Source organism: Coloeus monedula (assembly GCF_965178545.1).
Source record: "Coloeus monedula genome assembly, chromosome: 10".
Lineage (NCBI taxonomy): Eukaryota > Metazoa > Chordata > Aves > Passeriformes > Corvidae > Coloeus > Coloeus monedula.
In genome coordinates this window covers 14,213,242-14,239,307 of record NC_138790.1, presented here as the reverse complement: position 1 = coordinate 14,239,307, position 26,066 = coordinate 14,213,242, and the positions used below count along the sequence as shown (strand labels likewise).

General features: G+C 35.5%; 1 protein-coding gene across 2 annotated transcripts in view; it reads left to right on the top strand.

Moving 5' to 3' along the window:
* The window catches only part of OPA1 (OPA1 mitochondrial dynamin like GTPase), a 52,817-nt gene that overhangs the window by 8,262 nt on the left and 18,489 nt on the right, over positions 1 to 26,066 (top strand). For both annotated transcript variants that reach the window (XM_082287761.1, XM_082287762.1), the window contains 23 exons: positions 4,345 to 4,443; positions 8,596 to 8,649; positions 9,713 to 9,817; positions 10,787 to 10,873; positions 11,723 to 11,836; positions 12,163 to 12,243; positions 12,650 to 12,724; positions 13,050 to 13,121; positions 13,262 to 13,361; positions 13,848 to 13,978; positions 14,504 to 14,576; positions 14,662 to 14,734; positions 15,498 to 15,613; positions 16,214 to 16,278; positions 16,891 to 16,967; positions 17,193 to 17,358; positions 17,883 to 18,035; positions 18,637 to 18,745; positions 19,372 to 19,451; positions 20,587 to 20,727; positions 22,048 to 22,164; positions 23,430 to 23,523; positions 23,842 to 23,952. In XM_082287761.1, coding sequence (XP_082143887.1) covers positions 4,345 to 4,443; positions 8,596 to 8,649; positions 9,713 to 9,817; positions 10,787 to 10,873; positions 11,723 to 11,836; positions 12,163 to 12,243; positions 12,650 to 12,724; positions 13,050 to 13,121; positions 13,262 to 13,361; positions 13,848 to 13,978; positions 14,504 to 14,576; positions 14,662 to 14,734; positions 15,498 to 15,613; positions 16,214 to 16,278; positions 16,891 to 16,967; positions 17,193 to 17,358; positions 17,883 to 18,035; positions 18,637 to 18,745; positions 19,372 to 19,451; positions 20,587 to 20,727; positions 22,048 to 22,164; positions 23,430 to 23,523; positions 23,842 to 23,952 — 2,293 coding nt within the window. The remainder of the gene's footprint in view (positions 1 to 4,344; positions 4,444 to 8,595; positions 8,650 to 9,712; positions 9,818 to 10,786; positions 10,874 to 11,722; positions 11,837 to 12,162; positions 12,244 to 12,649; positions 12,725 to 13,049; positions 13,122 to 13,261; positions 13,362 to 13,847; positions 13,979 to 14,503; positions 14,577 to 14,661; positions 14,735 to 15,497; positions 15,614 to 16,213; positions 16,279 to 16,890; positions 16,968 to 17,192; positions 17,359 to 17,882; positions 18,036 to 18,636; positions 18,746 to 19,371; positions 19,452 to 20,586; positions 20,728 to 22,047; positions 22,165 to 23,429; positions 23,524 to 23,841; positions 23,953 to 26,066) is intronic.

Sequence of the window (26,066 nt, the reverse complement as noted above, 5' to 3'; positions counted from 1 at the left end):
GAGCATGGTCTCCATGGCACTTGAGTTTATAACTTATTACTGAAATTGGTTTAGGCATTTATATTTATTTTTAAGCATTTCTGCTTGCAACTTCATTTCTGTTGACATTTTCACTGTTGTAATTCTTACTTAAGAATTTCTGCCTTAGTAAAGAATTTCCATTTCTTAAAGCAGTCTGGTTTTTACTTTCTTTATCTAGATAAAGCATACATCGTATTTTTGTTACTATTCTCTGGAAAATAATGTTACTGTATTTTGGTACTTAAAGTTTTAGCTTTTTTTTTCTTAAGAAGGTGAAGTTTAAATTTTTTGTTTTCATGAACTTTTCTGTTAAATTCTTAAATTGTCATGTTGCTCATTCTTTAAAGACTTTTTATTTTTCAAAATTCTTTTACAAAAATGGAAGGAAAACAATATATATCAGGGAATTTGTAAGTTATCATATAATTATTTTTACACCTGAAAGTTTCTGAACTATAACTGGGGCTTTTCCATAAACAACTTTTCTGTATATGCAGGCATGTATACATTTATCCTACATTAATTCTGCATGGCAATATATAGTGAAACCTGTACAAAGCTCACATCTTACAATTATTTCTCTCCATGTAGAACAGTGATGGATTTCTACATGAGAATTAACCTAGCTTTTTATTTCCCCTTTGTCTGTAAACTTTATATATTTTTCTCTAGAGTGATTGCTTAGCACAGGTTTCACTGTGTAAAACATAAAAAATACCTTACTATTGATTTGTGAAGAAGTGGCCATCTTAGTTTATTGTCTCTGAAAATTGAAATAACTGTCACTTTTATTGAATACCAGTAATATCATTAAAACTTGTTACTGTCCTGTGGTTGTTTGGGATGCAGTGACATCTGCATTGTAACTTTGGCTGTGGTATGGAAAATACCACCAGATTAAATCAGTATGATTTTGTCTTGCTTAATAATTACATCTGATATGAAACTCTTAATTTGCTAATTAATATGATCAGTTTGGTCAGAGTATTTCAAACTAGGCACATATGAATACCTAACAGAGCATAATCACCAAGTTATTGGCAGGCAAAATTACTATTTTCAAGACAATGGATAAGATGGCCTTTTTGCATTCAATGCTTACCACTGCCAACCAATGCTAGTTTAAGAATTGTGATTGTATGGGTACATAAAATGCTGTAGTATGGTATTAAATGTGTCTGATGAGCTGGTTTTCTTTGTTTTGTTGTGAAGAGATTTCTAATAAATCTAGAAATTATTTGTTTGGAGGAATTTTCTGAAGAATTGTTATTGGATGTGATTCTCAGACAGGTCTCTAAAAACTTTCAGTAGAATGAGTGAGAAACCAGTTGTTTTGTAAAGTAACTTTGACAGAGTGAAGGATGTCCCGAACATCAAATGAGGCTGTACTGCTTCTTCTCACCTAATGTGTTTATTTCATAATCTCTCATTTAATCCAAAAAGTACACTATTTTTCAAAGATAATTAAATTAGAATTACTGGAGTGTTCAGATAAGTAATTTAAGTATGTGGCATTTAAATCCCTTTTTACCTGGATTAAATAAGAAATTTTGTTGTGAGAGAAAGAAGAGTGAAGATAGTTATAAAAATATAGTGAAGTAAAAATACTGTATTATAAGTGAGGCACTAGTTTAGGCTTGTACTTGAAATAGCTGGGTTACCTTCTTAGAAAATTATCTTGCATTGTTGTCATATCCAAGAAAACATTCTTTAAGAAATAGTTTCCTCTTAAAGCAAACAAATTCCAAATCTTAGCCTTTAACATTAAAGAAAATGTGTATTGGTTATAGGTGTGATGGAGTTGGATTGAAAACTGTGACTCAGATCTTGATGTGGGGCTTAGGTAGTCCTTTCTCTGCTCTGGTTCTTTGGTACCATCTCTTGCCTTGAAGACCCTGCTGCTTCGTGGAGCAGTTGCAGTGTGTGGTTGTCTTGCTCAGCCTGCACAGGGTCACCTTCAGGTGGTGTAAGGGGCAGCACAATATCCCACAGCCCTTGACTACAGCTACTGCTGGAGAGTGAAAAAGAGACTTGAGTAAGGACTGTCACTTACTCGGATTTTTTTTTTTAAACATTCTTGTTTCTTTAGTTCTTCATTGGAAGTTATACAGTGAAGTTTCCATAATTCTATCTGTTTTATTAAGAGTGCTGTTATATTCCCAACTTAATTCCCAGTTTCATGTTATAGGTACTCTGGATAAAATTGTTACATTTATTCAAATTCTTAGAAATTTATCTCTTTACCTACTTTATCATTTTCACTCCTTTTTATTCCTTGTAAATTATAGAAAGAGTCATACTCAGCTGAAGTACAGTATATTAACTTCTAATATAAGATAATAGGGGGTGGGAGAAGTTTAAAGAATGCACAGTAACAATGTCAGAGTTTGTCTCTATATGTCAACTACTGTAGTTTGTTAACTCCTGTTATTCCCTACCTTTTATATTGTTTCTTTGACAATGAAAAGAATAATGTAACGATTGTAAAGAACTTGATTTTTGAAATTGCATTAATTGATCAATGTTGGCTTTTCTAGAAAACATTCTTTAAAATAAACCTAGTTTTACACTGGACAGATTGATTTTGGTGGAGGGGACACCACCCAGTGATAATGTCCAATGACAGAGAGATGTAAATATTTTTGTTTGTGTCTTGGTTTATGCCAGCTGGGGTGCTGTGTGTATAGTTCTGTGCTATTTAAGGTTCTTAATTTTTTTCTATTAATTTATTTTTTAATTTAAAACAATAATGAAGAACTAAAATAAAAATTAAATAATATTATTAAGATTATTGATTTATGTATACAAAGAAGAAAATGTTATAGCGAAGCCTTTTAAATGACATGATTTTTTATCTGAATATTTTATTAAGCTGTGTGAAAAGGAATTTTTCATACTTTGTTGTGGAATGAGAGTCACATGTACCAGATGTCTTTGAACGTAATTGCTCGTTAAATCGCTAGATTCGGTGACTTCAAACTTCCGTTACAAAATGCTGAAAGGCCTTCATGGCAGATTTTGTTCATTGTTTTCTCTTGTATTTTTTGACCCATAGTATAATGTTTAAAGGGAATGTGTTGGGTCATACTGAGAGTTTCCTTGTCTGCAAAATGGTAAAATATTATTATTGTTCATCTAATACTAAATGAGGCTTCCTTTCCTTGCTGCTGTATAGTAATGAAATCTTTTGCCTAAGTTCCTGGCACAGTTCTAGTGCATTTGCTAGTCCAGCATTAGAGGCGTTTATTAAATCTGAAAGTGGTTCAGTAAAATGCAAGTGAGATGATTTTCCTATGCTTCAAATTACACATATAACTGGTTAACAAATGTTTATATTTGGTCATTTGATTGTGTCTCTCCTTTTATCCATTCTCTTCTGTGTTGTTTATCCTTATGTGTACATGCCTGTGTGTGTATTTCATGCAACAAATGTGTAACTTGACGATGGATGTCTTGAATTCTTGCACTAAAGGTCTGTTTCAGAGTTTGTTTTGATTCCTGAAGTACATTTTTGAAAGATTTTATTTCACTGAATGGTTTCTTAGAAGATGTAATTTTTTTTAAAGAGCATTATTTAAATAGTTCATTAATACTTTTCTCTACATTCTCTGAAATAAACAGTTCATAAAGTTCCAATAGATGCTGGCATAGTATTTCTCAACCAATTTTGAAAGACAGCTCACCATTATAGGATTCTTTGGTGTGGAGGGAGAAGAGAAGAAAACTAAGCTTTATGGAAATGCTGAATGAGTAAAGGAATAACCATCAAGTTTCAGGGATTTTTGGAGTGTTCAGAAAGGGTTATGACAGCATGAAGTTAAACTGCAGTGTGTTACAAAAGGGGAGAGGGAGATTTTTCTTCTTTTTTTATGCTTGAGAAACTATTTATCTTCTGCTAGTTTGAGAAAGTTAAGTAGCAGGCAAAAATCGTCTTGCTATAAACTTTCTGTATTTTGCTGGGAATAAAAACAAAGAACAAGAAAAATGCTAAGAACTGCTGACAAAGCTGAACTGAATATTTTCATAGTATTTTAGAGCTGGGATAGTTGAATTTTTAAAAGATTTAGATGCTTAGTTAAAGTTGAATATAATTGTAAAATGTAGCTAAATGTTGGTTGTTTTGGTCTACCTGGATTTGCAAAATGCATGATTTTGCTGGCTCTATCCACTCCAGCTAGCAAGAGATCTTGCTAATGAAATTTCACTTTTGTTTGAACTGACCTGTTCATACCTGTTTTTCATCTGTCTTTGTCATGCCTTTTGGTTTAACTTTGTTCTCCTTACACCCCAAATTTTTCCTCTCCTTTTATAAACTCACGGCAGGGCCTGCTTGGGGAGCTCATTCTGTTACAACAACAAATCCAGCAGCACGAAGAGGAAGCGCGCAGAGCCGCTGGCTTCTCTTCCCAGCAGAAGCGAAAGGTGATGGCTTAAGGGACAGTATGTTCTGCATTCACTCTAATCAAATACTTCAGCCCCCTGCATTTGAGCTAGAAAAATCTAACTAATTAAATCGTGGACGCAAATAATTGGCCAACATCACTACAGATGTGTAGTCCTGTTTCAGTTTAACCAAGTTGCATTTAAAGCATGATGTTAAAAGCAAAACAGGTACTTTGTGTCACTTTGAAATTGTATTATCTCTGCCTCTATAAAAACTGTTATTTAAAGTTCATATATTAAAAATACGTTTAAGGAAAGTACATGAATTAATGTCAAATCTGTTTACTGTTCCTTGTTTATTGGAGCTCTATCTTGTAAGAGTGTAGCTATTTACAGAGAATATATCTCCAGGAACTTTCTCCCCTGCTTTATACTGTTGCCAGTCTGAAAATGACAGCAGCTCCTTAGTAATAATTTTGCACAGACAATTAAATACTGCTGATAGTAACGGCATCTACTGTATCTTCATCAAAGGTAGTCCCTTGTCTGTTTTCCATCTTAAAGCAGAATTTTTACTGATTTGTTGTGCTTGTTGAACATTTGCACTTCTCTTTAGTTATTTAATTTAAGGTCTGATCATTTTATTAATTCTATGGCTGAGATTGATTGGAAATTCTTCTCAAATTGGGATATTTTAGTTGTCTGATCTGTTGCAATCTGTAATTCTTAGCCACATTGCTTTGTTAGCCACTTTTATGCCTCCTTGAAAGCTTTCTGATTACTCGTAGTTTTCAACAGCTTTGGAATTGAGCACTGAATACAGAATTTGATCTTCTGTACATCTGAAGATAAATCCCACAGAAAGCGGAATGCACTAAATGTGAATTAAGCTTTTAGACACATTTGCATAGCTGTAATTGTCATGCTTTTTAGTCCATCAACTGAGGAAAATCAGTGTTCTCTGAAAGTATAGTAGAATTTTAATGTTTTACTTTCTTGCCATATTATTTTATATGGTTTAGAGTTACATGCTCCCTTGTCAGATTGTATCCAGTTTATTGAGAGAGCTGGAGTATGGAATAGTAGATTGAAGTTTATAATAAAATATATGAACTTGTAAAGAATTTATCGGCCTAATAAACACAATCAGGAAGAAAAACGGGCTTGATACTAAATTTGTTTCTGATTGAGATTCTACTTTGTTAGTACTTTGTTTCAGCTAATTCCACAATTCCCAAGCTGTGCAGAAACTGCAAGGACTGTCTTTGTAAATGTTATCTTGCCCTCCATGGCAGGTACTCTGTGTTTTCAGAGCATTGAAAGTCTACCTTCCTTTGCATATAGAAAGTTTTAATTTAGCATTCAATGTGCCATTTGGCATATGTGCCTTATGACAAGGAATAAGTTTTGTCTGTCACACTAACCTTTGTGCTTGAATCAAATTGAAAGAGATGGCAAACTATTTTATTTAATACCTTGATATGAGGATATGGCTCCAAGATTCCGATCATTGATCCACATTCTCCTTTGGAAGAACAAATTGTTACTGTCATTGAAAAAAGTCATTGCAGGCCATTTTGACAGGGCATAAACTAACCTTTTTTTGTTTTTTAATTGCGTTGGCTTGCTTGCCTGTCTATAAGAGAACATGATAATTGTATTTCTGTTCTTGAAAATTTTGTTGCTTAATTTTCTTGCATCTTTTTCCATTTTAATTTATTTACTCAATATTAAATCTCCTGCAGTTGTAAATTGAGTAACAGTAAAAACCATCTCACAATCAGGAGAGGGTATTAAAAACAAAAATGTAATTGTCTCCTGTTGATAAATATTTAGCAGTAAAATTGTTTAGTCTGGTACAGCTGCACTGCGCATGGCTGCTTGAATGCATTTTGTCTGGGCCATGCTATTTTCATTTAAATTATTGGAAATCATTATAGTTCTGCAGATAATCAATTTAAACTTGTAGTCTAGTTAGAGAGTATTCAAGACCAATAACTGATTTCAAAGGTACTGAATTTTCAGATGCGCATAATTATTTTATACAATATATGACTAAGGCTGTTGAAAAGCAACTGCTGTGAAAAATGTGTAACTGTATAAGGAGCTTTTGGGTGTCTTAGTGAACAGATATCTGTGTACAAGGACCCTTGATTAAAATTAAGTCTTCAGTATTCTTTTCTCATAATTATTTCTGGTGGCAACGGGGAATGACGGAGGAATCTTGATGCACAAAACATATTGAACTGGATTAAACAAATACTCATATGCCTATATAAAAATGCTTTAATAGTTGATTTTTTTGGGGAAGGGGGATAGAAATCAGAGATCAGTCTTACGTGACTGTTAGTACTTCAAATTGTTATATTAGCTTTAGCTTTTATTGGCAACTTAAAAATTTCTGGCAATATTGTGGACCACATATTCAAAATACTGTATGTACTAACATTGAAGTCACACCTGCACCAAGCACTGAGGCAAAGACATCATTCTAGAGCTGTTTGTTGTTTTTGACATAACTTACCTAACTTCCTTGTTAGAATTAATCATCTAGTGGTAGATAATTCTTTGCTTCAGATCTTGCAACTTGAGGCTGTGCAATATTTTGGCTTTCTGTGTTGACAGAAGCATCAGCCCACACAGACAGTGCCTGTGGTTGGAGGTGTCTATAGGGAAGCACTTCAGAGGTGCATCATGGCCCCACAAGTCCTTTGAGAATGGCAGAGAGCAGGAAAATGCTATCTCCTTTGAAAGTCTGCAGCACGTGGAAACACTTTGTTTTCCTTTTCTTTCCTAAATTTTCTTGCTTCTTTTGGCTCTGCACATCATTCTCTTTGCTTTCCTATTTTTATGTTCCCCTTATATCTCTGAGGTGTTGAAGGTATGTGTATATGTAAATGTTTATTTACATATACCACCTTGTGGTTGCACGCATCAAGTCTTCTGTGTTCAACTAACCCCGTTTCTGATGTACTTTTGCTACCCCTGAACTAACTAATAGCAATGAAAAGTTAATTTACAGCATTTCTCTTTGCTCTTTTTGAAAGAAAATACTTGGATAAAGATGGAAGCGTCAGCTTGAATTTCTTTCTATAAAGTGCAGACACAATTCTTGAGGCTAAACAGCTAAATCATATTGATCACGATGAATAATTATGGATTTTTCTTGTTTAGTCTGTAACAACTGTTGTGAAGTTTTAGCAATGGAATTAATTTGTATCTAAATAACAGCTGTCCTCTGCATATTAGATAATATGCTCTTTCTGATCTGAAGCTAACTTGAGTTGTAAATGTCACATGTTAAACTTAATTTAAATATTGACACTTTCAGTAATTGTTTAGGTTATAATATTTTCTAAATGGAATACTTCAGCAGTCAACCATTAGATTTTGTTGTTTGTAAATATTTACATCCCAGGAATTTGTATAGCACCATTTATGCATTTGGTCTTTGTGATATTAAAAGGGGATTGTTTTCAACAACTGTTTATTACATCTTGATGAACACATTTTAGGAACATTTGGCTAATAATGGTTCTTAGTGCTTGATCTTATTGCATTAATGCCTTGAACTTCAAAATCTCTTGTACTATAATACCCTAATTTTTCCAGTTTTTAATGTAATTTAAATAATTTTGAAATAACCCTTCAAGACTGTCCTGCCTATTTAAAATGTATGAAGTTGTCCAGCCCATTTAGAAATCTGACAAATATGAAATAAGGATCCTTATGAATATTCGTAAGTAGTGAATACTCACCTGAAAGTAGTTTCTGTAGCAAGCAGGTGTTCAGTGATTTCATCACATTAAGATGGTGCTAATTTAGAAAAGGAACATAATAAGATTCTGAGAGTTGGACCACTAAAACTACATTTAGTTCAGTGGCCAGAAAACTCAGCACCATGTGAAGCTGCTTTTCCTTAAGTCCACTTTCCCAGTGTTAAGTCTTGAAGGGTTAATTTTTACATTTGCATGTACTGAAATTCAGACAATTCTCTGATGTGAACCTCGTGTTGCAGCTGGAGCTTTCCATCAGCTTTAAATTTAAAATGCTAATTGAAGAATTTTACTTGCTGTAAAATGCATGTAAAGTCACTTTTCTTATTTGGAATGAAGCTTTCAGTTCGTGATTTGGTTACTTAAAGTTCTTAAACTAAACAAGTAACTGTAGCCATGATTATTTTGTTCATAGGTTTCTGACAAAGAGAAGATTGATCAACTTCAAGAAGAACTTCTACGCACTCAGGTGACTTTTCTGAATTATTGATGCCTTAAGTAGTGATTTATGTGCAGCAGACCCAGATTTACTAGATAAAATCACACCTGAAGTATATTTGTAAAAGTGCAGTGCTTTTTTCAGTCTCTGAGTGTATCAATGTAGAGTCCCCTGTGTTGGCACAGACCAAAGGTCAGTGTAGTCTGTTCTTCCCTGACACTGACTTACAGAATGCAAGACCTCATTCCAACCAAGTTTTAATCCCTTGTTGACTAGCGAGGCAGAACTAGTTACTCGTAAGCTAGATTTTTTCAGGGATGGTGCACATTACTCATATTTGTCAGTGTTTTGGTTTTCTTGCTCATGTTAAGGTACAATTAATCTTTTATCTGCAGGCTTCTAAATTGGTTGGCTCTTTGTAGCTATGTGGCTCAGCTACGTTGTTTTATAGGGTTTTTCCTAACCTCATTATATATTTGCTAGTTTTGAGTGCGTTTATTACTTACCTTTTTTTTAATAACATTGAAATTTGATTTGTTCTTAAAAGTACACTCAGGCCAAATATATTTCCACATTGTAGAAAAAGGTTTCCAGAGTGGATATCAAAACTACATACATCTCTCATCTTCAGTGCTATTACAATCTCCTAAAAAGGACTAAGCTGTTAGAGTTGTGTCTCGATCTGAGGTTTTATGCTGAAGAAAGGGTCTAAACTAGGCTTGCAAATTTACATTTAAGCTCCATTTTGATTGAATTACCAGTCCACTGACACTGATTTCTGTCTGATTCCATATGTGTAGCTTCTTTGAAAATGATACTTAAGATGCTTGAAGATTGGTCTGTGTGTCACGAGGTTTGAATAGTGTGGTCTTATAAAAACCTTTGAAGCAAAGGAGTTGCATTGCAAAAAAGAAGTAATTCTTAACACTCTTCTCTTGGTGACCTTGTATTCTTAATAATTAGTGATCACAAAGATTTCTGTATTTTTGAAAGACCTGCCTGAAGGACTTTAGGTTTTCCCTAGGTAAAACTTTGTTCATGTGAATCTACTATGTCCATAATTGCACAAATATATTTCTACTACTTTTTATAGCTCAAATACCAAAGAATGCTCGAGCGATTAGAGAAGGAGAACAAAGAATTAAGAAAATTGGTACTGCAAAGAGATGACAAGGGAATTCATCAGAGGAAGTTGAAGGTATTTATGTGTTACAAAACCACGTAGAAATATAATTACACCATATTTTCCATGGTGCTATTCTAAATCGCATTTGTCAATTCATATATAAACTTTTAACGGTTGTTTTAAGATACCTCTGTAATTTTTTGAGTCATTACGACTTTTATACATCTGTTATTTTTTAACTATGTGACTTTTGGAAGTGGCTTCAATTGAAAAACACGAAGGGGTTACCATGTCTAACTAAATAACTTACCTAAGTGACTGGGAAATGTGGCTTGGTTTTTTCATGTAGTTTCACTGTATTTTCGAATAATCTTGCTTCCAACTCTTCTTGCACACACAGTCTGATACCTTTGTGCTTTATAATGAGTCTTACTTAGTTTGGTAGGAGTAAGTTACAGGGTCAGGGAACATCATTTAATGACTGTATAAATCCAGTGAGACTGGCTTTTGTTTTTGTCTGCCAGCATCCTGAACATTCTAAACATGGATGTTTTCTGCTTCTCTGCATAATTTGTTAACCAATAGGGATCTTGCTCTTTCCTCTGGGAACTGAAAGATGAGTCTTACTTGTACAGAATAAGATTGATAACTCTATATCCATGTTAGTGGCTATAGTACGTATACTCTATATCCATTAACAAATCAAACTAAATAGATGTTTAATGGAAAAAACTCACTTTAGCTTAACTTGAAAGCTGCAAAGTTTGCACTGAGTTGTTCTCTTATGATGTACATAGGGAGGTCTCATTTTCCTCCTTCAGCAAGATGCCATAATATTTTATTCCAGAGGAGTCAAGGAGTGACTTTACTTGGTGTTGTATTTCATAGAACAAAGATCTGTGCTGCGGTATGGACAGATGTGGTTTCAAACCATCAGGAGAAAGTAAAAACATTTTTACACAAGTTTACAGAAGAAGTAGTGTGAAACCCAGTCTTTGTTCTCTTACTTGGCTGTGTTTTCTCTCTGTTTTTTTTTTTTAGAAGTCCTTGATTGATATGTATTCTGAAGTACTTGACATCCTGTCTGATTATGATGCCAGTTATAACACTCAAGATCACCTACCTCGAGTAAGTAGATAACAAATTCAGTGTTTTATATTGAAACACCAGTTTTATAATTAAATAGAGCATTTAATTATATTCCAGTATAATCCAGAGTTAGTGCTAGGGTATTTTCTTGTAACTCCACCTTTTTGCTTAAGACATGTCTTTCATTTTAAAAGCAGTAAGATAATTTTGAAAATAACGGATTTAACCAGGCTAAGCCTGTTTTGGCTCTTAGATGAACCCTGTCTGGATTCAGTTACTGCTGCTGTGCTCAGCTTTTCATTTTAAATGGTTGCAGTCCGTGCACCCCTTCCTCCTCAGCTTTGTCGTTGCTTCCCTGTGTGTGAGTGGAGCTGAACGAATAAGGTGCCCTGTTGATCTCCCCACAGCAGTGCTGCTGTTGGAGAGGAATTTGGGAAGGGGTTAGCCTGACTGCTGGTGTAGGAGAGAGCCAGGAATGCTTCCTGCTTGCACAACCACCTGTAGCATATAGGAAACTGCCAAGATGGAGAAATTCAGAATTCAGCACTTTCCAGGCAGAGGCAGCATCTGCCAGATGAGTAGTGTTTTGCATGCTGAAAGGATTTTGTACAAGAAGAGAAGAGCTGCCTGCCATGAGAGCAACAAGCCCTCCATCTCTTCATTAGGTGCCCTGGCAGGGTGCTTTGTGGACTGTGCTGTCTTAAGCCCAAGTCAATTCTTTTGCTTGACCACAAGTTAGTGTTTCCTTAAAGATTCCATCTGTAAATCAATGCATTTATTATCAAGCAGAATACAGTTAGTGTTGATTTATGTCTTCCTAGTCAGCTTTTGTCTACACTTCCAAAATGTTCTTCCAAAAGCCAGTGGCTGTTTAAACTTTCACTAAAGGTGGTGGTGGTTGGAGATCAAAGTGCGGGAAAAACCAGCGTGTTAGAAATGATCGCCCAAGCTCGCATATTCCCTCGGGGGTCTGGGGAGATGATGACACGTTCCCCTGTCAAGGTAAGAAACACCATCATCTCTGAATCTGCATTTGCTGTATTATTCTCCCTCTAATCATGACATTAATTGAAGCATACATGTACATAGGTTTATAAAATGGCCTCTAAGCAAAGGAGTTGTTTCAGCCAATGACAAAACCTCTGCAGGTCTGTATATGATCCATGTGTGCTGTCTGAGTAGTAGCAGTACCATTAAGTAATTTTGTGCTAAATAAGCTTTACATATAATTGTGTTTCTACAGAGGAAGGTGCACATATGCCATATATTTCTCATGTTTCTCTGTGTTAGATTTGCTATGCTTTCTCATTAAAGCTTTTAACATTTAGGTAACCCTTAGCGAAGGTCCCCACCATGTGGCTTTATTCAAAGACAGCTCTCGGGAGTTTGATCTGACCAAAGAGGAGGATGTAAGTATAATAAAGTGACTGGAAGTTAATGAGACTTCTATTAATTCTCTGAACAATTTTGTGTCTCTGTGATCTCTAAGCCCCTGTTTAATTAGAGTGAAAGATGTTTAGTGGGGCAAGACATTGTATTAGTTATTAAATTATCTCTTAATGTGGTTTTTGGCTGGCACTGAAGTGGATAAAATGTAGAGTGCTTCTTGTGCCAAGACAGTTTTTGAAGCATGAAGGGTTCTGCAGGTAATCTGTCATTTAGTGCCCTCCACATTTACCAGACTGACTACACATGCATTTGAAATAATACGTATAAACTGAGATCTTCATCCCTAAGTAAATGTGTTTTTCTGTGTAGGTAATTCTATCAGTTGTAAAGAGTTTTGCATTTGATATTTTGCTTTTCTTATAACAGCTTGCAGCTTTGAGAAATGAAATAGAAATCAGAATGAGAAATAGTGTGAAAGAAGGGTGCACTGTTAGCACTGAGGTAAGACTTGTCAAACATTTAATGGCAAATATCTGTACGTGTATATGTTTTGCAAGTATTCTTCAACTGGGAGACTGTGGTGAATCCAGTTTGCATATACTTCATATTTTGCACTATACAATGTATTTGGGATGTTAAAATCAGTTTTATGCAACAATTACTTCCATTAAAATTTGTACTTCCTATTTAAAATTACAGGTTGTTGCTGATTAAAGTATATGTGTGTGAATATGTGTTCATTTAGTTTTTTATATGTGTGTTTGTCTATGTAACTACATTCAAAGTAGGTAATGTATAAACCTCTAATTTCAATTTTACTTCACAGACCATCTCCTTAAGTGTGAAAGGTCCTGGTTTGCAGAGAATGGTATTGGTTGATTTACCTGGAGTCATTAGCGTAAGTATGCAATCATTTAAAAAATGAAGACATGTAAATGAGGTAGTGTTATTGGGGAGAACATTAGCTGTTGGAGTTTTTTTAACATGTTTGTTTTCTTTGTTTTTCTTTAACTGTTTATCTCCATATTCATATTAAAGACTGTGACGTCAGGTATGGCCCCAGATACAAAAGAAACTATCTTTAGCATCAGCAAGGCCTACATGCAGAATCCTAATGCCATCATCCTCTGTATTCAAGGTACTAAGAGTCTAAATGATTATCCATTTATATTTTTAATCATGGTTCTTATGTTACTCTGGAGTCTGTTGTGATGGTATTTTTCCTTTTCTGATATTTCGTGTAGTGTAAAAAACAGCATGCTGTGGAATGTCTTTTTATAAATTAAGACAATCTGTGGCAAAAAGCGACTTTTTCATAAGGGTTTTTTAGCATCAAAGAAAAATGGTGGTGATAAAGAAATTCAAGTTTTCTGCCAGTGTTTTTGGAGGTAGCATTCAATAATACTGAATATAATATAATGTTGAATATTTTGAGCAAGCTGGTACTTGTTCAAAACTTACCGAACTACAACAGACTGGTTTGTTACAATTCTGGGAACAAAGCAGTTTTTCCACTGTGTGTATCCAAAAATGGAACATAAGTCTAATTTTACTGGGTTAAACTTGTAACATGAAACTTACTTGGTGGCTACAGTCCCTAAAATAAACTTTGTATTTATTTCAGATGGGTCAGTGGATGCAGAACGCAGTATTGTCACAGACTTAGTCAGTCAAATGGATCCCCAAGGAAAAAGGACAATTTTTGTATTGACTAAGGTTGATCTTGCAGAGAAAAATGTGGCTAGTCCAAACAGGGTGAGTTGAAACTCTTTTTCTCATGTTGTGCTGGCTGAAGTCACACATGGTAAAATACTTGAGACGCTGTCAGAGATACTGGACCTCACCTGCCTGTTCTAGATGGTTTGGAGTGCTTATTTCTGTATTCAGTATGATTATTTTTTTTGGTGGTTGTTGTTTTAATCTCTCTCAGGCCTTGCTTTTACTGATGAGCTCTGTGACTTCAGTCTCAGTTTGCTATAATACTGATTCCTTTTGTGAAGGTGACCTGAGCAAGTTCCATTTCCCAAAAAGGCTTACGGATGTTCTGGGATAGGCATTCTTGTTGTGTTTTGTGTTCTGCTGTGTTATGTGTTATTTGATTTATGCCGTTTCTTGTTTGTTTGTTTGTTTTGTTTTCAATCTCAAAAGAACACATAGTCCCATGACAAACTGCAGTAGTCTATGCACAGATATAAGTAGATCTGACTTTAAAACTGTGCTGGAAGAAAGAATGTCTCTGTGCAAAGTTAATGATGTTTTTTTAATCCTTTATTTTCATAGATCCAGCAAATCATTGAAGGCAAACTCTTCCCAATGAAAGCTTTGGGTTATTTTGCAGTTGTTACTGGAAAAGGTAAAGGGAGCTCTGCTTATTTTGTCCTTGGTAGCCCAGGAAGCTGTCTAAATGGAACTGTTGCAGCACTCTTTTCTTTCTGCAGGAAACAGCAGTGAAAGCATTGAATCTATTAAAGAATATGAAGAGGAATTTTTTCAAAATTCAAGGCTGTTAAAGTATGTTGCTATTTTATTCATTCTATTAAAATGAGCCTGTGTTGGTAAATGCTAGCATCAGCTTTTCTTGTTGAATTTAAAAGGATTGCAATATGGAAATAGTAATTGAGATTTATTATGTTTAAATTAAGTACTTGTTGAGGTGACCAAGTTATCCTGGTTTCCTACTGTTTGCTGTAAGTCAGTGGAGACAGGCAGGCATCTTCAGGCAGCAATTGATTCCACTGCAGTTCTGGGCCACTCTTCCAAGGTTTGTGTCTCTCTCCACTGGCTCTACAAGAACTAAGTTTCAGCCTTTGTCTAAGCACTTAATGCACCTGAGAGGAGTGAATCCAGGCCAAAAATGAGTTGTAGTGCCTCTAAACATTGGTTGTCTTGGTGTGATGATGTTGTATTCAAAGGGGTAGTTTGTGTGTTCTGAGGAAAGCTCACTGAGCAGAGTTTTGATTTCACAGGCTGGTATTTCTCAGGAAAGTACGGTACGTGATCTTTGGGACTGTAGTACCTGTAGCACTGCAACCTCTAGAATAACTTATTTGGGGTGGGTTTTTTTGTTCCTGTGTGTTGTTTTGGAGCTTTTTCCCCTTGCTTTGGTGATGATCTACATTGAATATTTTAGAGGAAGAGACTAGAATTTGTGTTAGGTACACAGTTACATGTTGTTTTCTGCTCTAAGAAGCAAACCTGTATTCTAGAAAGGAGAAAATGGGGGCCCAAAAGCGTGGGTATACAGAGAAATTCTTCTAGCTGTCTTTCTTTACAGAACAAGTATGCTGAAAGCACATCAGGTAACAACAAAGAACTTAAGTCTTGCTGTGTCAGACTGCTTTTGGAAAATGGTGAGAGAGTCTGTGGAGCAGCAAGCAGATGCTTTTAAAGGTAAATGTTTTCAAAAAGCAAGGGAAATAGCAACTTGCTGTTAAACAGTTATTTCTTCTATGTGCTTGTAATACTGTTTTGCCAGCATGCTTGGGCAATTGTTTCATACATTTTATATGAGCAACATTTCCCATTAATTGATAATTTCCCCAGGTAATTTCTAAAAAAAAATCTAAAAAAGTAATTTATGTTGTGAAGTACCACTTGCTCTAAAAATGAAAGGAATAAATAAGTATGAAGAAAAAAATCAAGTTGAAGTTTTTCTGTGGGCAAAATGCAGTTCTTCCACTTAAGATTATGAAATGGCTTCCTATGTAAAGGTACCATCTGGTCAGCCAGGACAGGGCTGATGTGTGCAGAGCTGGAAGTTGAATGCCTCCACTGTGCTTTTTTAATGCATGAATTCTGCAATTTGTAGACAGAGTATCTTGGCATAGACAGAAAAAAAATTCTGCTCATTTGCAGACACGCTTAAAGTGCTTGGAGAGTTTGTCATAAGCAAGATTTGTGGCAATTTTAAGACGTGCTCAACTTTTAAGGTAGTCATGCGGTGCATTTGGACAATTAAAAAAAATAAGCCCCTGTTTTTGATTTTTGCAGCCACACGTTTCAATCTTGAGACAGAATGGAAGAACAATTACCCCCGGTTGCGAGAGCTTGACAGGGTAAATTACTGCTTTCTTTGGTGTGCTTCAAATGGCTGAAGGTTACGAATTAAAATTTATGCCTTTTGATTTCATTTGTAAAGGTTTCTTAAAGTTAACATAAAGTAGTGACATTTCAAAATGTTAGGACTGTAGATTATTGTAGGGGAAGGAAATCCTGAGTTCTGTTTCATGAAATACTGTTCTTCAAAGTTGTGATACTTCAACACTTAAGTCCTTTGCTCTTCTAGTATACGGTTACCTGACCTAACTTGCCCCCAGGGATAGGTCAGTGTTTCTTCTTTAATCGTGATAAAACTGGCAAAGAGAAGTTACATTCGCTGGTCTTTCAGACACAGAGAGTAACAAAACAATGAGGATCTCATTTTCTAATTCTTTTGTAGAGATTCTGAATATTGAAATGCCATGCCTGGACAGAGGCATGCGAGAGATGGAGGGGAAGATGTATGGTAAACTAGGGTAGCTGATGATATGCACACCCATTGTTCAGAACATGACCAGGAGGAATAATTTGAGGCTTAAAGGCCTTAAAAAAACAGTTTTGGATTTTTTTATCTTTTGTATGGAAACATGATCAAACTATACTTAATCTTATTACTTCCTTTTGCACAGAATGAACTGTTTGAGAAAGCAAAGAATGAGATTCTTGATGAAGTCATAAGTTTGACTCAGGTCACACCAAAGCACTGGTATGGTAATTTTCTATTTTTTTCATAATTTACTAGGAGAAGTCTGCCTTTAAAATAGAGTTCTAGTAAACAAAATTCTCAAATACAAGTAAACTGTTTTTCTTGCACAATGTATTGTATTCCTGCGATCTGTAGTCTTGTTTTCTGTGTTCCTAACAAGTTGAATGCACACCTATTAGTAACTTGTGTACTGGAAACCATCACATGTTACAACTCTCATTTTAGGGAGGAGATGCTTGAGAAAACTTTATGGGAAAGGGTATCTACTCATGTGATTGAGAACATATACCTGCCAGCAGCACAGACTGCAAACTCAGGGACGTTTAACACCACTGTGGACATCAAGCTGAAGCAGTGGACTGACAAGCAACTGCCTAATAAAGCAGTAGAGGTGAGAATTTAGTTATTTAAATTAAAAAAAAAAATTAAAAACTTAGTTAAAATTCAAAATGAAAGCATAACTCCAGAGAGGTAAGGTGATGTTTGAATGGCTGACTGCAGTTCTTTAACAGCTTACATGTTAGAAAAGGCTGGCAAGATCTTGATATTCAGAAGCAGACAAAGCAGAAACACTGTATTTTTCTCTTCTGGTGAATTTTGCCTATTAAAGAAAAAACCCAAACCTACTTTTGCAAGGTTAACAAACCCCTCAAGTAGGTATATTCACATTTAATAGATTTATGCAAGTTTAACAGAATTCCGCTTGCTACAATACAGTGAAGCAGAGTTTAGTGTTGCTTTTATTAGTAATGGGTACAGCAAAAGAAAAGTCAGTGTCTTACTCTTATGCTTGCATGGTTTTTTTGGAAAGTCTCCAAATTTTCATACTGGCAAGAATTGTTAAAAATGTGCATTTATCAGCTGGTACATGGTGTAATGGTCCATTTCAGGAGGAATTGTTTGCTAACTTTCCAGGTGGCATGGGAGACTTTACAAGAAGAATTTTCCCGTTTCATGACAGAAAAAAAAGGAAAAGAGCATGATGATATCTTTGATAAGCTGAAACAAGCTGTCAGAGAAGAAACTATTAAACGACATAGATGGAATGAGAGAGCAGAGGATAGCCTGGTATAATGTAGTGGGTTTTTTTGCCTTGAAATGTTTTTATTACAGTTGAATAATCAGTATTCTTGCATTCTTTTGCTGTAATCATAAGATGATTGTTTTTGTATCCATCTCACCTTTTCTATATAATGTTTTAATTCAGTGTTTCTCAATTCATTTCATTATTATCTTTTATTAGTTACTGCCCTAAATAGTATCTAATAAAACTTTTTTGGTTGGTTCAGGAAAGTCCTCCATAACCCACTGGCTGCACAAGGGCAGCCTGGTGAGAATTGTTTAGCATCAGCTTATTTGTTCTGTTCAGTCTAGCCACATAAAATAACATAATTTCATTACCATCTTTATAGATTCTGTAATCCAGAGGGATTTCATATCTTTTTCTTTAGTTTTACATTATTTATGCTAGACTGTAGAAAAAGAGTTAGAGGCACACGAAAATAATTTTGGCAGTGCTTTGAGAGGTGCCTCTTGAATATGTTGTGTGTGCCCAATATAATCTGTTCCAGCAGACATTGAAAAATGAAAAGAATACTAGAAATGGGTTTTCTACTAAATCCTGGATAAATTCTTTTACTGCATGCTAAAGTGGCATTCTGTATTGCAGCGGGTGATCCAGCACAATGCTTTAGAAGACCGGTCAATATCTGATAAGCAGCAGTGGGATGCAGCCATTCATTTTATGGAAGAGACGCTCCAAAGTCGGCTCAAAGACAGTGAGTGGTGTCATGTATTCCACTCTTCCCTTTTTAATCTAGGCCGGTGTAGACCTAGTTGACTTCACTGAAGTGTAGCCTTAGTATCAGCCCAACTGACACAGTGGTGTTTGAAATAGTACTGATACTGATAGAAACACTCATCAGAATACAGCCTCAAAAGCTCTTGTGCTCTTGCAATGAGGCAACTGAAAGATAGGCAATAGAGATCTATAGAGGCAAAAAACTGTATAAATCCACGTGTAGGAGAACAGGGTAAATTCAGGGAAAATAGTTGGTCTTTTTATGGTTTCTAGCATAATCAGTTTTGATGCAAGTTGCAGCAAGGTAAGATTTGGGGTTTTTTAAATGCATGATTTGAAACCAGGAGGGTGGTCTCGTTAGAGGGATGTTGTGGTTTTTATATACTTCTTGAAGTATCTACTGGTTGGAAGTAATTCTTAAATTTTAGTAAAATACATCAACCATGGCTTTAAGTAAGACACCTGACTTGACTCAGTATTTTATGGTTTTTTATGTTCTCCAACATAAAATGTTCATTCTTGTTCATGTACTTAATTTTGAAAGTATAAATTTGGCTGGTGGTATATTTTGCTTGATAGTTAATATCATACCTCCTTTTTCAGCTGAATCTGTTATTGAAGATATGGTGGGTCCAGACTGGAAAAAAAGATGGTTGTACTGGGTAGGCCGCACCAAAGAACAGGTAAAAGGAAGAAAATTATAAAGAATTTATAGTCCACTACCTTTAGAAAACTTTGATTATTACTCACTACCTTTTCAAAACTACCAATTCTCTTCACACTATTTAGATGACTACAAAAAAAAAATAAATCTCGTCATTGTTTTAAATACGACAGGGAATTTCATATACTTCTTCCCTGCTGCATCTACAGAGTGACTTGTAAACTGTTTTCCATTTTTCAGCTGAATTACATCTTTGCTATTATGCCATTGATATGTGTATTAAAGTTCTTGCAGTAGAAAGAATTCAGTGAAAGCAGGTGGAAGCTGGGCTATTCTCTTCTATACGTTTCATGCCTGCCTTCTAAACAGAAGTCACATTCAGTTTCCTGTCATGCTCTGTTTGGATTTAATTAGTGTGTGATAGCATTATCACTAGCATTGTAATCATAGTTATATCTTCTGATTGTCCATATTCACCATAACATCTCCTCTCAGTTGCTCATAGCTTTTGGAAATTTCTTTTTGAATTTTAATAGCACCTTTCATTCAATGCCCAGAGATGACGGGCTTTTTATATTACTTTTTCTAGATACTTGTCAAACTGATTCATACTTTAAAGAAGTAAGCAGAGTTTAAAAGGGTAGAGTAGGAAATAATTGTTTCAGGGAAAGGAGTTTTACAGGCAGCTGTTTGCAGCCAGGTGTGGGAACAAGATAGTGATTTCAACCTATATTAATTAACTTCTATGAACAGCAGCTTAAAGGTATGAATCCGTGGAGAGTTCCTGCTAGCTAACAGGCAAAAATTACAATGCTCATCAGTGTCACAGGTGATATGTGAATGTGAACCCATCTAGCAGATATTCATGGAGGGGAAAGCTATGATTTTTTTTCCCACCCTTTTATTCTTGTTCTACATTGCTGTATATAATGAAGCAGGAAAAAAATTAAATTAACAGTGAATTATCCATTAAACATGCTGTATTTGTTGATGTGTCTTTGCACAAATTCCTTTTGAAGTAACTTAAAAGTGATAGGTAGTAGTGTCAGAGGCTTTTTCTGCCCTGGCTTATTAAGCAAATAAAGTGTTTATTGAGGAGGTGCTGATGATCTGAGTCTCTAATAATAAATACCAACTAATCATTCCTGTCCTAGAATATTCGTAATGAAACAAAAAATGAACTTGAGAAATTAATCAAGTGCAATGAAGATCATCCAGCTTATCTGGCAAATGATGAGGTGACGACTGTCAGAAAGAACCTGGAAGCAAGAGGAGTAGCAGTGGATCCATGTCTGGTGAGATGCAGAATTGTAACAAGACACATGGAGGCTCCCTGTGAACATTTGAATGTTTTCTAGATAGCAAACAAGAGACTCCATGTGCATACTGAGTTTGTGATGCAGATGTTTCCAAACGAATCACTAAACGACAGCTTGCACGCAATTCACGCACTTCTGTTGGCTGGCAGGCAAAGGCTGTACAGCACTTTGGAATCTGTCAGTTTCGACTGGAATCAGAATCTGCTGAGCAGATTTTCTTGCCTACATTATAACAAAGCTTGTTAGAAATTATTGTTCAGATGTAATCAAGGCCTTTGTGAGCAAGAAACAGTAAAAACATATTGTACATCCTAAAGCTTTCAGTGTGGTCGTATGTGAAGTTTGAAGTTCATTGGTACAATGAAGAGAGAGGAATTTTTTTTTAAATACTTGGAAAAAGGCAGGATTTTTTTAGTGTCCCAAGTGTATTGTACTTTTGAAATGTTCTGGAAAATGACATATCTCATTGCAGTGAAAGACTCTTAAGGGTAATTAGACCCCTTATCTAATAAAATGTAAGATTTTAAATAAATGAGAATTCAGACATTAGTAAGTAATAGATGTAGATTTCCTTTAGCAGTGATTTATTTTCTGCAGTAACTTTGGCTACCTTTTCAACATTAATACATGCACTTCTTTTAGGTATAGAGTTATTTAAATATCTGCTACTCCTTTCCTGTACAGCACTTAGCATTTTTTATAAAGGTCATATTAGTGATCCACATCCTCTGCATGAGGAGGCTGAGTGCAAACTGAGGTTTTTTTCTAGCTAAGCAACTGATTTTCTTAATTATGTTTTATGGGTTTTCCAGAGAGGCATCTCAATGCACATATTTAATTTTGAAGAATTGAAACATAATAAGCCTAATCAAGAAAAGTTATAAATGTTTGTTTGCGTAAGACCTATTAAATATTTCTCTAAGCTTTAATCTGGTTTAATTGGTAAATTAATGGGTACAACTCAAAAATGTGTTTTCAGTGTTAATGTAAAGATTGTTTTGTAGTATATAATTTAAACGTGTTTTGGCTGCAGACAGTATTTTTAAGCATTCAGTTATGTGCATAGAAGAGTAGGTTTTTAAATTGACAGTCATCTGTAGTGTTTGCCAAGTGTAACTAACATTAATCATATCCCAGTTGCAGACAAATTTCTGAGAAATATTTAAACACATGGTACGTGATATCAATAGTGGAATTTGGAGTTACATTTTAAAATTAAATGCAGTCATTAATCTAAGCACGATAGTGAGTGTATGTATTTATTTATTTAGTCAAATTTAAATACTCTTTTCCTAGATTAAAGACACATGGCACCAAATCTATAGAAGATACTTCCTGAAGTCTGCTTTGAACCATTGCAATCTATGTCGAAGAGGCTTCTATTATTATCAGAGGCACTTTGTGGACTCAGAGGTAAACTGAAGAACAGATGTTTTTCATCTACACTGGTGCTTTGCCTTAATATTTGTATTTCAGTTGAAAAAAAATCTAAAAATACTTCAAAGTAGCCTGACCAGATAGCTGGTGATCTCAGTTACATTTTACATCAGGCTTGTAATGGATAAAATGCCATCCTGGTGGTAATTATGTAAAATGGCCACTAGGTATCAGCCATGACCTAAACGTCTGTTTCTAATTGATGTGTAATGAAAATGCACGGTTAAAAGCAGTAGTGTACAGCTGTTGATATGTTGTTGATATCCATTTCTCCTGCTTTCCCATTAATAGTTATTTGTTTTACTGATACAAAATATTCAGAAAACATCCTTATGGATTTATAGGAAAAGTATGGTCAGTAAGTGTTTAGAGTTAATGCTTGGAACCATGTGTGATCAATGGGAAAAAAATGAACAGCTACGGAGTTTCCAAACAAGTCTTTATGAATGGCTTCCCAGTTTTGTAAACCCAAGCTTGTGCAACAAATGACAGTATGCATCAGGTCACAGAAAGAATACACCATTTTATTACCATTATATTGTAAATCAAAGAGAAATCACTGGAAAGGTAGATCTCTTCACTTTGTTTGTCTTTTGTTGAGCCACGAAGCCAGAAATCTTTTGTTACTTTAGAAATACCTTTGCCTGTAAGAGATAAGAGAGAATGAGATCACAGCATGGAGAGCTGCCTCTTCATGACACTTAAACTCCTATTCACATTACTGTCTTTTTTAGGGTGTCCTAATGTGAACTTAATGCTCCCTCCTGCAGTGCCTCCCTCTTGCAGGCGTAGAAACTGTCTCTTCTGTTGTTATCGAATACAGCCCTTGGCCCAGCCCTGTCTTCAGAAGCATTTGTCATGCAGGGAGGCACAGCCTGGAGCTCAGCTGTTGTCTCTCAGTGTATTTGCTTCGAACAGTGAGCATCAGGTTACACTCCCCAGCCTGCATAAAGTGTGTGCAAATTGTTTTTCCATGGTTTCCCATGATACAGCTCTTTCTGTTGAAAATAGCAAGACGTGAAGGTGTTGCAGTTCATTAAATAAGGGTGATGTGGTTCTTGTGAAGTATTTTTGATGTGTTTCCTTGTTACCTACACCAGTAATTCTGTGGGATTTTTGTGCAAGATCTGGATATATATACATGATGTTACAGTTGCAGCTAAAAGTGTCAAGAGATTCTTGTGTGTGTAGGATGTTCACTGGACATCAGAGGTCTGACACCACAAGTTCTGTCATTCCAGCTCGAATGTAATGACATCGTCCTCTTCTGGCGAATACAGCGAATGCTGGCGATTACAGCAAATACACTGAGGCAGCAGCTCGCTAACACTGAAGGTAAGGCTCACAGTCAGTGGAAGGGTTTGAAACAAAAAATTATCTCCTTCTAGAAAACTCATCCAATAGTAATTTTGCTGAGAGAGAAAACACTCTTGGAAATTTAAAAATCTTTGTCAAAGGATGTCCTTTCATAATGGCCCAAAGAAGGGGCTTCTGTGTTCAGAAGTTTGCCTTTTCTCCTATCAGATTAGTAAGTATGGTAACATACTGCGTCTCTAACAGGCCTTCCCAAAAGTTTGTCCTTAGGTCATTGGAGTTGCAAAAGTGTTGCCACTCACTTTTTTTTGGTTGCTTTGTTGTTTTGGTTTTTTACAGTAAGGCGTTTGGAGAAGAATGTAAAGGAAGTGCTTGAAGATTTTGCTGAGGACAATGAAAAAAAGGTGATGCTCCTAACTGGCAAGAGAGTCCAGCTTGCAGAGGATCTCAGTAAGTACCCACTCTACAGTGTTTTGGAATGAGCTTGAAATGAAGCAAATTCTGACTACTGTCCTTGAGAATATTCAGTGTGATGTGGGTTGTTCATGTGTTGGCATTTATTTAATATCCTATAGAAGTTTTCTTAAATATGGTCAGATCTTACGGATTCAAAGGTGGACATGGGTAGTATAGTGTAAATGATATCATTTACACTGGATGAAATTTCACTGATATAAATATATGGCAGCAGTATATTGAAAAAGCGTGGTTAAAACAGAGTAAGATTTTAAAGGGAGATCCTCCTTCCAGAGGGTTTACAGTAGTTTAATGCTTTGGGTCATTCAAAAAGTGCTGAAGGGTTTTATAATTAATATAATAAGATTTTAAGCAGTGAAAGTTTTTAAGGTGACAGTCCAGGATGAGGCTGTCTCCTGTTGTCTACCTGCACATCGAGTAGGGTTTAGACTGACTTTTAGCTGATGGGCCGTGTCTTGTACACGTACAGTTGTCTTTTTGGCAGCATTCTGCTGTTCTGTGAGACTTCCACTTAAACCCCAGCTGTGCACCTGGTCTGGGAGGGGAAAAAACAATGTTGTGCAAAAGGGAAAAGAAAAAAAGCTAGTGGTAGATGAAGTTCCTGTAGTTACATTAATACTGCATGTTCACATCACAGGTGACCATTCTTCTTAGACCTCTATTTTGTGTTTGATGTAGAAACTAATTTTTGTCTTAAATATGACTTAGGATATTTAATTCAGAATAAATTAATATTGTGATCAGTGTTTCTTCTTTTAATTAGCAAAGTTCTGATAATTCAAGGTTCAGTGGGACAGAGAAGCCTGCAGTAGCTGTTAGTTTCCGAACTGTGAATCATATTTTCCATTTTTTACATCCAAAACGTAACATAAATGTTTTGCTTATAATAAACTCAAAATATAAGGATTTTTTTTTAATAGTGCTGGTTTGGTCACACTGAAAATACTGTAGTATTGGAGTCCTGTTATCAAAATCCCAGTATTGTATTTGTTGTCCTTTAGAAAATGTAATATTTTGGAATTGTGAGTAGGAGTTCTGGTGATCTAGGGCAAATTGCCTGGGTTTTCTTGACTGGTCTCTGAAACAGGTGCTATGACTGTATAATTTTCATGATGGGTACGTAATTCTCTCTAAACATCTTGTGTTGCTTTTCAAACCCTGTATCAACCTTCATGTAAACATTCTTTTGGAGTAGATAGAACATGTTTTACAACGTAAGGGGTTCTCCTCTTCTCTGTGTATGTTGAGGTCAAGTAAGTGGTAGCTGCATAGTAGGATGCAGACTTTTATTGAGAAAATTCTCCTTTTCAAGCAGTGCTGCTTGCTTTATTGCTTTGATGCTGGATGCTGATTTTTTGGGCTTTTTTCCTGAGCAAACACTGGTATATAGGGAACCCCGGCAATTTTGATTTATCCTCAAGTATTCCATGTTTCAAAACAAAATAAAAGAACCCTTAGATGCCCATGATGTTTAAATTAGTGTGTCTTTATTTTGCACTGAAATTGACTTAGAATTTTTGCATTGTCAACTTTGCTTCTCCCCAGCCTCAGTAATAGGCTCCCATTTCAAAGCAGTGACAACTGAGGTTGTTGTTTTGTAAACTAAGACTAGACCTGTAGGAGCAGCCTGTGTGTTCATAACCTGAGGTGTCAGTGCATTGGTATAAATGCTTCAAGTATGTCGTTTGCATTTCATAAATTACTATATAGCAAAAACATGTCACTGCACTGTATTTCTTTAAATTCAGGAGGTCACAGATCCCACATGCATTATTCTAAGGAAATAATTGTTACTCAGTACAAAACAATGTATGATGACATGTTCTGCTTTATTGTACCTGTGGGAAGGTTTTAAAACTACCACTGCTTAGCTCTGTACTCAGATCAGCTGAGTTCTTTCTGCATGCTTTTTTTGCTAAGTGGCAGTGATTTTTATGGGAATATGACAGGAAAAGGGGGTTTCTTTGCCTTTCCCTTGGTGAATAGAATGCTTTTCTATGGTGCAGAAGTTTTTTTTTTATACTCCTGAGACAGATTTTGATAGCATAGAGCATTGAACTCTCAGATGGCTATAATTTCCTTCTTGT